This window comes from Lepisosteus platostomus, chromosome 6 (assembly GCF_059453375.1).
Source record: "Lepisosteus platostomus isolate fLepPlt1 chromosome 6, fLepPlt1.hap1, whole genome shotgun sequence".
Taxonomy (NCBI): domain Eukaryota; kingdom Metazoa; phylum Chordata; class Actinopteri; order Semionotiformes; family Lepisosteidae; genus Lepisosteus; species Lepisosteus platostomus.
In genome coordinates this window covers 51,152,137-51,164,848 of record NC_142616.1, presented here as the reverse complement: position 1 = coordinate 51,164,848, position 12,712 = coordinate 51,152,137, and the positions used below count along the sequence as shown (strand labels likewise).

General features: G+C 38.3%; 1 protein-coding gene and 1 long non-coding RNA gene across 2 annotated transcripts in view; one reads left to right on the top strand and one right to left on the bottom strand.

Annotated features, from left to right (window-relative positions):
- Nucleotides 1–11,059, bottom strand: part of slc25a26 (solute carrier family 25 member 26) — a 74,479-nt gene extending 63,420 nt beyond the window's left edge. Inside the window, exons 1-2 of the mRNA XM_088636269.1 lie at nt 10,865–11,059; nt 8,237–8,393 (exon numbers count right to left, since the gene is read on the bottom strand). Coding sequence (XP_088492395.1) covers nt 8,237–8,393; nt 10,865–10,897 — 190 coding nt within the window. The 5' untranslated portion in view covers nt 10,898–11,059. The remainder of the gene's footprint in view (nt 1–8,236; nt 8,394–10,864) is intronic.
- Nucleotides 11,037–12,456, top strand: LOC148661860 (uncharacterized). Its single transcript, XR_015939624.1, has 2 exons — nt 11,037–11,116; nt 11,461–12,456. It is a non-coding gene; the product is annotated as an uncharacterized LOC148661860 (long non-coding RNA).
- Nucleotides 12,457–12,712: the final 256 nt, after the last annotated feature.

The following is a 12,712-nucleotide window of genomic DNA, read 5'->3' as shown; positions in this document are numbered from 1 at the left end:
TATGGAATTTTACCATTGAAGGGAAATCTTAGTAGCTGAGCATAAAAAGAATAGGAGCATACTGTAACGCGTGTGAAGGCCATAAACGATATCAATTTTGGAACATAAACATACAGTATATGGCTGGTCTTGGTACTTTAAAGAAAAAATACACACCAGTATTCCATTTCTCCCTAAACATTTTAAGCATCGAAGTCTTTAACTAACGAGATACCGGAGTCAACAAGCATACTTTTAGAATTTGATTAAAAGGGAATATAATATGGAATCGCGTATCTAAAGAAATTAATAACGATAAAATTATATTCATGTACCGCAACACAAGAATAGTACACGCTGTACATTGTCTGTTGATAATGTTTCTGTAGTGCTTTTTCAGCCCTCTGCATGTGACCTTGCCGGTGGCGCTGTGGGTTAGGTTCCTGACTCCCACGTCACACGGTCTGTGATCGAATCCCACTGGAGCCATGACTTTTTTTTTAACAAACATTTCTTTTAAAAAATGAAACGTTTCCCTTGGTCAGAGATTAAATAAAACCTCACTCGCACCAAACAAATTTATATTTCTAAATATCACAACATGATTGAATTGAAGTCATTTTAATAACAATGAATAGTCACCTATGCGTTACAATATAAACATTTATATTGATTTAAATCGTGTTTTGATTTAAATCTTAAACGCGTGTTTAAATATATGTGTTTTTTGATTCACAATCAGACAAATGCAACATAAATTGACATCTTTGTCTTCTAAGTATCTTAATAAACTTTCACTATAACTTTCTCCGCGTTTAGATTTATTTTTCTTGGGATCTTGGGATCAAACGTGGAAAGATTAGATTGTAATCGTTTTTATTTTTTAAATACATTTTATAAAAGTGTAATCTATGCTAAAAAGTTGTACACCACCTGCTATAAAGATACATATTTTAATACTTTCGGGTTCGGATAGGACAGACACGAGAACTCAGACTTGCAGAATTAAAGCAAGTTAAAGCCTTGATTTTATATATCACCTTTAAAAGTGGAATCTCAAAGCAAAGTAAATACCCAACACTGATTGTACCCATCTGTCATGCTAATAAAGCACCTTGAATTGAACTGAATTGAGAGAGAGAGGGGGGGAGGGCGAGCGAGAGAGCCAGGACAGACAGGCAAATAAGATACACTCCACAGACATTCACAATAGCGACATATCATAAAACGTTTGCACATATAGTTAAGTTATTACTTGGTTTTCAAAGTGCAATGAAATACAATATTGTTGTTGTTGCTGTTATTGTTGTTTTTATCCTGTAAAGCGTTTTGAGAAGCCACCTTTAAAGGCGATATATAAAAGCGCTGATTCTTATGGAATGTGTTCCGCCGGGGATTCAAAACATTTTTTTTTAATCGCGTATCTAAGGAAATAGCAGTATAACTTTGTTCATGCACAAACAGTGGCATGTTACATTATTAATTTGGGTGTCTCCTCTTGCGAGAAAGCTCTAAATTGCATTTTGAGTGCGGTTTTTGACTTTTTCTAAATTGCAACCCATAAAGCTGATACAGTTTAGACTTTGAATTATTTTAAACTGTATTACAGCAGCACAATGGACAATGCAACGTAAATTGCAAAAATGCACTTGGAATCTGTCCAAGCCCTACTTTGTCAGGCATTTTCTTTTACTGCAACGGACATAAAAACTCCCTTGCTTTTAACAGAGCATTTCATAATTTCTAACTACAAAAATTATTTAAACTGCGACACTTATCATTCAACCAGAGCTCGAAATATCACAAGGACTCTCAAGAGCACAGCAAAGACTGTATTAAAAGAATCGCGTATCTAAAGAAATTAATAAGATATAATTATATTCGTGTACTGCGACAGGGCTGTGTAGGGCTGTTTCACCTCTCTCTTTATGTGACTCTATTCAAAAGCCATTTAGTAGAGAGGGGATGAGAAGAGTGACAAACTAGTATACTTTAGATCTTTTTTTCTGAACCGGGGAAAATCTGATCATGTTTCTCTATAACAATAATAAAAAACATTATTTTACATATCACCTTTAAAAGTGGCATCTCAAAGCAATACAGTAGATGGAAAAACAGTTAAAAGGACCAAAGTAAATACCAGACAAACGCAAACGCGTTTTTAATAAAATGCTTTTATTCATTCAGCAGAGAGTGAGAGGGACATCCAGTAGAGAGAGACACACACACCGGTTTTCATTGACAAAAAGTAATTGTTTTTTTTACATTCCTCTTGTCTAACAGGAATGTTTTGTTTGTGGAGAGACTGTTAGACTAGAGGAAAAGAGCGCCTCCTTCTACAGAGCATTCCATTGATCCGATCACGAATTATTTTCCAGTCACACGAAGTAAGGGTTGAGAATCTCCGATTCACCATGCTACTAATGGTTTCCCGGAGATTGCAAGGCAAGGCACTTTTGCCTCTGGACCCATCGAAATTTACAGACGTGGTCCACCCCCAGTAAATTTCAAAAGTCACAAGATTTCGAAACACGAGGGCAGCGTAGCGGTCGGCTCTTGCTTTCCCGTCCAATGAAAGGCAGGTTCCTTTTGCCGAAGTCGGGAGACATCAGAGGCTTGCCACACCCGGACTGTTAAACCAACGCATTAGCACGTCAAAGCCCATTGAGGAGCCGGGCGCAACAATTGTTTTGTCCCTTGATTTACTGATCTGCATTAATTACAGAAATCGAGTTCCTGCTCTTTGCAGACGACCTGGTCCTGCTGTCGCCCACAGAACAGAGGCTACGGCAGAACCTGTCACTGCTGGAGCAGCACTGTCAGACCTGGGCGCTGACAGTCAATCTGGACAAGACCAGAGTTATGGTTTTCCAGAAAAAAAGCCAGACCTCAGGGAAACAGGTACAAATTCACACTTAACAACAACACATTAACACCTAACAACGGGAGCAGGGCCGAATTAGGCCAGTACCCACTATTGTTAAATATACAGAAAAGAATATTAAAGTATTGGCTTTAGTATTAGCCATACAAAACATTAAAGTGCCCCTTTCCATTCAGCGGGTGTCTGAGCCGCTGTGTCCTATCTTCTGACAGTCGCTGTTGTGAATGTCTGTAGAGCGTATCTTATTTTTAGTGCTATATTTGTATATTGTATTCCCTATTAATCAAACTCTAAGAGTATGTATCGGCTTGTCCCCCCCTCCCGCCCCTCTCTGTGTACAGTAGAGCCTCCTGTCCAGCCAGCACATGTCCACAGACATTCACAACAGCGACATATCATAAAACATTTGCGCATATAGTTAAATTATTAGTTGTTTTTCAGGAAGTTAAAAAAAAACACTTGAATTACTTATCCAGTCTCTCGAAATAAAGTTATTTTTCAAGCAATGCAACAAACGTCGGGCAATGTGTTTTTTTTTAATCCAACATTGACAGCCACATCTTAAATCTTGTCAGTCAGCTCTTTTTTCTCTATTTGAATTGTGACGATTCAAACAACCTGGGATAACAAGTGGTCTCAAAGTCACCGAGCTCACAGAGCTTCAACAACAGATGACAATTCCCTTAGTCCTTCCTTAGTCTTCCTGAAATTGTCAGATTATGAGTAAATAAAAGCATCTTATTAAAAACACGTTTGCGTTTGTTTGGGAGCTATATTATGTATTTTTCATATGTAAGATATAATGATGTGTTCCCGCTTACACATCACACGACTTTAAAAGCTAGAAAAACAGGTTTCGATTCACATTATCTGGCGAGCCTTGTTTTGTCAAAGGACAGCACAAAAAAACAGACAATACACAGGGGGGGGAGGGCAAGCGAGAGAGAGTTTTTTGCCCTCTGTCAAAAAAACCAAAATCACCCGGGGCAGAGAATCTGGGGTGATCATTGTGTGGTACAGAGCGGAGCTCAGTCACTCCAAACAAGTAGTAAAGAGAGAAGAGTCAACAGTTGATTTAAGGACGCTCTGTCAAAGTGCAATGAAATACAATATTGTTGTTGTAGCTGTTATTGTTGTTTTTATCCTGTAAAGCGTTTTGAGAAGCCACCTTTAAAGGCGATATATAAAAGCGCTGATTCTTATGGAATGTGTTCCGCCGGGGATTCAAAACATTTTTTATTTTTTTTTAATTGCGTATCCAAATAAATAGCAGTATAACCTTTATGTGATATCACCTTAAGGACAGCAAATACAAGGGTTAATTCCACAATGAACCGCGCCAAGAAATTTAAAATAGTCTTCTTTAGGTGTGAGGGTAGGAGTGGATCGCAGCAGGCATAATCAGCAAATTAGGAAAACAAAGAACAGGACAGGTGAGACGTGTATCCAGAGAGCGAGTGATCAGAAAAAGGGACAGCTGTTACGCCCAGGTTTTCGACGCAATTGTTTTAACTTGCTAATGCATCAGACACATTTCCTGGTGTCCTGGTATTAGCTCATCGGTATGGTGTAAGTTTTATCTGTACCATACCATACAGTATATAGGTACAGAATTCAAGCTGCACCACTGTATCGCTTTGGTAAGGAGACGGACAATGGCCAAAATCACGAAGACTCTCTCAAACCAAATAATGAAGATGAAAAGAAACGGGAAGTCAACACGGGACATTGTACAGCATTTGGCTTCGACGGACATCTTTGTTTCTGAAAGCACAGTGAGACGACATTATAAAGGGGAGAGGAGGCAAAGAGAATCTAAACCGAGGACGATTCAAAGGTAAATAACTTTCTAAAAATACTTTTCTTGCATGTAAATACAACTACGCACATTATTTTTAAAACTAACTGTTAATCTCTTTTTTTTCCAAGTCCTATTGTGCGAGCTATCGACAAACTGACTGATGAAAATGATGAGCTACCGGCGATGCAAGTCCAAAGACGGCTATGGGCTGACCTCGGTGCAACCGTTAGTCCGACATCGATAAGAAGAGTGCGCAGGAGGCTTGGATGGAGATACAGAAAAACCAACACATGCCCCATGATAAGGCTAAAAAACAAAGAGGAAAGACTCAAACAAGTGCTCCAATGGATTGAACAGGGGGAGGCATTTCAGGATGTACTTTTCACCGACGAAACAACAGTGGCTCTGGAACAGTTTTCAACAATGTCATTTTGCAAAAAGGGGAGATATGTGGACAAGCCAAAGCCCAAACATCCACTGAAGGTTCACGTCTGGGGGGGTATATCTAGAAGAGGCCCGGGACCACTTCTTATTTTCGAAGGAATTATGGACCGTGAATTCTTCGAGGAAGTCGTGGTCACACAACATGCCGCCCCATATAACAGGGAGCACGATCCGATTGTTTACCGGGGCGGGGGACATTCGGGAATGTGAGTCTGAGAAAGACAGTCTCACGTTTGTGGACAGCCACAAACAATTAGTTTTTGTCAATGAAAACTTCTCTCTCGCATTTTATTAAAAACGCGTTTGTGTTTGTCCGGGTATTTACTTTGTAATCTGTGGTTTACATCTACTGTATTGCTTTGAGATACCACTTTTAAAGGTCATATGTAAAATACAGTTTTTTATTATTGTTATAGAGAAACATTATCAGATTTTCCCTGGTTCAGAAAAAAAGATCTAAAGTGCTACACCTAACTTTCTTAATTGGATGTATTTAAAGCAGTGAACTACTGTAGGTGTAACATAACATTCAGAAATACAATCGAGAATAGTTTTGTGGTGTTTGTATAGATAAAACGTTCCTAAAACGTATAACGTACCAAATTAAAGTTTAAAATTAAAAATAAAGTTAAAAATAAAGATTAAAATCTGTAATCTTTCCACTTGTACTGTATGTCATCGGAAAATACAAGAAGTTTCTGCTTTGTGTAAGGATGGTATCAAAAAGTAATCTAAGTGGTGAGAAAGCTGTGCTCAATGTATTTAAGGGACTTAAAAGTAAAAGGAGATGCTTCACACTGCTTGACTAATTTTAAAAACTAAGTTATAAATGCTGACGCTCCCTCGGTGCCGCGCCAGGTGTAAATATCTAAATATACATTCATCCCGGGCAGAGGCCGAAGAGCGCCCGGCTGGGGTGCACGGGGAAGAGCAGGACAGGAGTGAAAGTGCTCAGGGCGGGGCTTAGGAAGGCCGCCGACCAGTGCAGCTGTCCCACAGTGAAGCGGGCGTACAGTCTGGGCAGGTATAGATTACACTTTTCTAAAACGTATTTGAAAAATAAGAACGATTACAATCTAATCCTTCCACGTTTGATCACAACGGGGAGAAAGCTATGCTGAAAGTTTATTAAGATACTTAGAAGACAAAGATACTGTATCAATTTATGTTGCATTTGTCTGATTATGATTTAAAAAAACACATATAATTAAACACGCGTTTGCGATTTAAATCAATATTACTGTCCAGTAAAAATTTACCCTATTACAAATTTACAATTTGTGGATAATAGAAATGTTAGGTTCTCTAAAGCTTTGTGATAGTTGACCCACCCACGCAGCAAAAGATCAGCTGCACTGGTAAGATGCGACACCGAAGATATGATTAATAACCTTTTAAATCTGAAGGGAGATCTGAAGGGATCCCCCCCCCCCACACACACATACACAATAGAAGCAGGAAGCAGAAGCAGGGACCATTGTCAAAAGGGAAGAAGGTGACTATTCATTGTTATCAAAAATGACTTAGATTCGATCATATTGTGATATTTTGAAATATAAAAATCAATTGATTGTCCATAATATTGCTATTCTATTTTTTCGAAGAAATGTATGTTAAAAGAAAAGTCACAGCGCCAGCTGGATTTGAACACACAACCCGTGAGTTGGTAACAAGGCACGTAGACCAGTGGGCTACAAGGGAAGTCGCATGAAGAGAGAGGCGAAACAGCCCTACACAGCCCTGTCGCAGTACACGAATATAATTATATCTTATTAATTTCTTTAGACACGCGATTCTTTTAATATAGTCTTTGCTGTGCTCTTGGGGATCCTTGTGATATTTCGAGCTCTGGTTGAATGATAAGTGTCACAGTTTAAATAATTTTCGTAGTTAGAAATTATGGAACGCTCTGTTAAAAGCAAGGGAGTTTTTATGTCCGTTGCAGTTTTTTTGCAACATGAATATAATAATATCGTTATTAATTTCTTTAGATACGCGATTCCATATTATATTCCCTTTTAATCAAATTCTAAAAGTATGCTTGTTGACTCCGGTATCACGTTAGTTAAAGACTTCGATGCTTAAAATGTTTAGGGAGAAATGGAATACCGGTGTGTATGTTTTCTTTAAAGTACCGAGACCAGCCATATACTGTATGTTTATGTTCCAAAATTGATATAGTTTATGGCCTTCACACGCGTTGCAGTATGCTCCTATTCTTTTTATGCTCAGGTACTAAGATTTTCCTTCAGTGGTAAAATTCCATATGAATATTCAATGCTAAAACGGGCACAGTAAAGACATTAACTGTAAATCTTTCTACGACCGACCAACAGACCACGAATGCCCCGTCAGTCAACCAATCACGTACCAGGGTATTTTGCGTCATCGTGCGTCACAATGCACGATGCCGTAGCCAATTACCTCCGGTACATGTCTGTACCGCGCACTTTGAATGGCTGCATCTGTAGTGGTAGGGCAATCCATAATGAATAATAAATACACCTTTATTTATCAAAGTATCAAACTAATAAACATTAAAAATTTTAAACTAAAATTAGGCACAGTTGTAATTTAAGCGGGAGATATGGCATAGAGTGGTGGAGAGGCCACTGGACTTACAGGCTGTAAAAATTATTTGAGCTCAGTTGTTCCAGTCAGCCAGCCCTATGACCTGGGACCAGCCCTGCTGGGGATACCTCCTGTGATGAACTGGGTGTACTTCACCCTAATAACCAGGGTGTGCTCTGATCTGATGCGTCACTGTGCTCTGTTATGGGCTTTGCCTCTGCCTAGGAATTAAGCAATTCGTTTTAACAGCTGGGCGGCACAGGAACACAATGGTTAGTTAGCATTGCTGCCTCGCAGAACTGGGGCTGTTAACTTAATTCCAGACCTAGGTGGCTGCCCATGTGGAGTTGGAATGTTTTTCTTGTGTTTGTTTCCTAAAAACAAACTGGTAGGCTCAGTGGTGCTGCGTGCGTGCATTTGTTTTGCAATGGACTGGCAGGGTGCATCCTGCCTTTCTTGCCTTAAGATAGGGTGTATCCCACCTTACCTGGCATACCTGCAGGCACCTCACTTACTTAAAAAGACAAATAGCTCTAGTGTGGAGACTGAAAGCTCACCAGTAGGAAAAGACCCCACAGCAGCTGAAAGGACTCCAGAGTAGACTCCTCTGAAACCACCTGCTTTGTAAAAGCCGTTTTGACTCTGCAGTCTGGTTTTGACGGTGTCCAGCGGATATAACACCAGGTCCACACACATCCCAGCGCAACCCCCTGCCTGGGAACATAGACACAAATAAACAATGATTTATCTTTAATGGCTGGAAAATACAAAAAGGTGCAAAGTGATACAGTAAAGAAACAGGAGTCCAACAACATTTACACAGAACATTATTCAGCATTTCTTACATGAAGTAGTTCAAGTAGGGAGCTGCGTCAGCATGCGTAGGCTGCAAAGGAACAAGTAAATGCCATGCTGAAAAGAGAAGAAATGTTTCAGCTGTGGAGCCTTCTTTGGGCTGTGAGTGGGTGTCCGAAACGAAACGTCCGAAACGTTGCATTTCTTTTCTTCTCTTTTCAGCACGGAATAAACCTTTACTTCTTCCATTTCTTACATGAAGGCTGATATCAAGTGTTTTGCAAAAAAAAAGATATTTTTTAATACAAAGACATCTTATTAAAACATAACACTGCACATAGTTAAGAGTAAAAAGCATATTAAGGGTACAACATTCAGAGTAAAAAATATTGAAATATGTACAGCTAATAGTCTCAAAACTCAATGACAAAATCTCATGATTGCACACGATTGCAAAAAATATGTAAACTGAATAAAGCCTTTTTATACAATTAGAACCATAGAAATTGTGTTTGTGTGTGCAGACACAAAAGGCCCTATATACATGGCTACAGATCTTTTTAATCCATATATCTATTTTGCATTAACTGATTCTTGAGTTCTACCTACAGCGCATCAGTAAGCTTGCCCTGAAGGGAGACAATTTTTTAAAAGATCTACTGCTGAAGATCGTATTACAGAGAAGTCAGGAAATCACAGGTTTTTAATTAAACTAGTCAACAAACAAATTAATAAACTGATGCATCTGACAATGCACATGCAAAACTGAAGAAAAGTAGACACTTTGAAATACTGTCAAAATGCACATTTTAAAAAGTCCACATTGAGTATGAGTTTTTGTTGCACAATGTAAGAAATAAGCTGAACATGAACACTAATCTTTCAGAAGACGATTAAGAAGCCAGTTCCCTGCTTTACTTAGTTTAAATGAGCATCACAATATACTAATAACTTGTAACTACAAATCATTGCAGGCTGTTATTATTAGGAAAATGGTGATCTTTTATAGCTTTTACACTGATATTTTATTGAACACATAACATTTCTTGTGAGATTCTGTCCCACTGCTCTTCTACAGCCAGGAAAAGCACATTCCTGTTCACTGATCTCCAAACTATAGTTAGATACCATACATCTTCACCCTCCACATGGTCAACGGAGCTCAAGTCTGTTGAGTCAGGTCTCCTTCACATAATTATAACACTGTCATCTTGCAAGAACATCACTGATACACGAGTGGAATGAGAATGTGTGGTGTTTTCACACATGACATCAGACTAAGCCTGCAGTACGAGAAGAAGATGCGGTCCAAAGATTAGTGTTGCACCATGAAGCCAGCTTGTCAACAAGCACTACAAATGGAGCCACAACTAGACACATCTACCATCACACTTGGACCTCCTTATTGACTGGGCTGTTATTAACAATCATTGAATCATTTATGCCATCATTCTGCTTGTCTCTGCCACTGCCACTGGTAATATCCATAACGGTAGCCTACATACTGTAAAACACTGATTCATTGTTCAAGAGAAATAACTCCATTATCAGCAAGGCCTTCTGAAGTAACTTAGTCAAAGACTTGGTTTCTTTCTCTGTTTTTCTTTTCATGATTTCTACTGGGCTGGATATTCAACTTATTAAATCACTTAATCAGCCGTGCCTAATCAACCTCAATAATGAGGACTTACGCAACATTTAAAGTCTCTCAGTGTATCAATCAAGAACAATCAATGTATCAAAATTATGCCAAAAAATAATATCCCAAATCTTAGTTATTCTAAAAACCAAGATGCATAGTGTTAATGCCTTTCTCGATTTTCAGCATAAAATTAAAAGTTTTGCCTCGTTAATTTTTTAAATGTTTCTTGTTAAAATACGTTCATTCCCCATACGAAAATGAATCCCCATTCCTGAGTGTCTCTTATTCTTGAACTGACTAGACACTATATGTTTACTCACATTTTCCAGGTAATTAGCTGAAAATTAGAGTATAATTGTGTAATTTTTTATTAGATAAAAACACTCCAAACATCGTCAGATTCAAACAATGAAGCAGCAAATCGACGTTAAATGACTGAAACGAAAAAGTACGTTTTTCAGTTGGTGACATTTACTTTTATCTGCTTTTAGGTTTTGATCAACAAGTAAAATATTTTACTTGTATCACAGACACATCCAAGGGCTTAAAGTTACAAATAAAAATAACATTTTATTTCTGATAACTTGTTAAACGCTTTGGTTGCACAGCCTTGGTTAAACACTTTTATATTCAAAAACATGTCATTAGACTTATCTGCAGAAACCTCTTCTCGTATTACTCCGTGTAGCATCGCACAGATCACGTTTTAATTCTTAGCGTTTGAGAAAAACAATTCTATCGCGTTTACCACAAGTGATGCAGAGAATTCTCTTCCTTCCATCTTTCACGGAGCTAGCACAATCCACACTGCACTATCCTTCACCTACATTCTCACAGATCTTACTCAATATCCGCCAGATTCAGTCAAAAAAAAAAGCATTGACTTAAGGACGCCGCCATGTTGACGTGACCCCAGAGCCAGTACATCCGGGACACTAGCGTATGATCAACAACTCCACGTGTTTCTCCGGGAATGTAAAAATACGTTTAATATTTTGCGGTATGTGTATACAGAAACGAGGGCATATGCTATATTACTGTTACCTGTATTGTTTAGGGGAGAGTAGTACCACGAAATATGTCTACAAGGACACTGGAATCTGGTCGACTACAATATTGTAGTCAAGGTTATTATTAAAGCAAAATAAACATTTCCCTTTCTCCAAACTCAGGCCTTAAGGCTACAGTGTTCCATTTCGTTGGGGTTTTTTTGTGAAAAGGAAATAAGTCCGGTGCTATCCTGTTAGGAAAATCTCGTGGTTCTTTTGCTGAAACACTGTTTAAGTTTTTTAGAAAGAAGTGAGCTGAAAATGTAAAAGACATGACTAACTTTTTTTTCTCCAGCTGGCAGGGGTCTGGAGACTGAAAATCAAACTCTCTTCGGCTGACGCTGTTTTGGAGACCAGTTTATACGGGGTGTAGTACAGGATTACTTGTACTCCAGACAATTAAAGTGATCGAGGAAGAGAAAACAAACTAAAAGTTCCTTTCCGTGACAGATCCACGGCGAATCGGGGCAGTCTTGAAAGTGACTTGGCTTTATGAACAGGTATAAAATAAACAGCAGCTCAAAATGGCCTTACAGGGTTTGTAGCTGTTTGGAAACTGCTATTCTGTATTTATTTAGGCGGTTTGACCTTTTCTGATGGGCTGCTTGATACGAGGCTGAAGTTGGCTTCTTATTCGCGTTTTTCGTTCCACCTTAAATGGTGCTGCTGTGAAGTTAGGCATTAGGCTGCCCAATAATATTGTCATGACAACTAAAAAAATAATCGTGTAAGGTAACAGTTTTACATGAAAGCTATTACCCCGTAATGTATGATTTGCATTATGTACTTGCTTTGTCTTTTGTTTCCATAATTATGTCCAGTATTATATATCAAATGAAAAAGTCTAAGTGTTAAGCTAATCTGCTAGTGCTGTTCTGATTGCACTTCTTCTTGTAGTAGACGTATAAATAATAATAATAACAATAAAAATCACAATAATAATAATAATAATAATAATTATTATTATTATTATTATTATTGTGAGGTTTTCCACTCCTATTTGTTTTCACAATTATATCGTTAATAGTGACCCAAAATCGGGGTTCTTTTCTGTTGTAACATGATATATTTTGTATATATACGCACCATTCCTATACAAATTCCTTGTATTATCATTGGTAAATTACAAACTTGTTTTTATATTTTTCTTGTAAAGAGTCCTTGCCTGATAAAATATGGCAATTGTAATGTGTGGACATGTGATAGTTCGTTGGTTTCAAACAAATGTCATGTTTTAAAAGCCAAACTGAAAGCTGTCAACGTGACACAAATATAGATTTAAATGAGACAACTGTTCTGAATGTAGCATCTGCACATTACCAGAAAGGCAATTGTTCCTAATAGGCGTCACAGTAATTCAGAGTCTATTCTAAAAGCATAGGGCAGCAAGGTGAGTTTATGTCTAGGATGAGACACCAGTCCACGTCCGGGGAGATACACAAGGACAGTTAAGAGACGTCAGGTAACCTAGCCAGCACATCTTAAGGAGGCAGGAGGAGATCCATATGTATACTCCATATGGAATTATGGAATGTGGCACTGTTTGG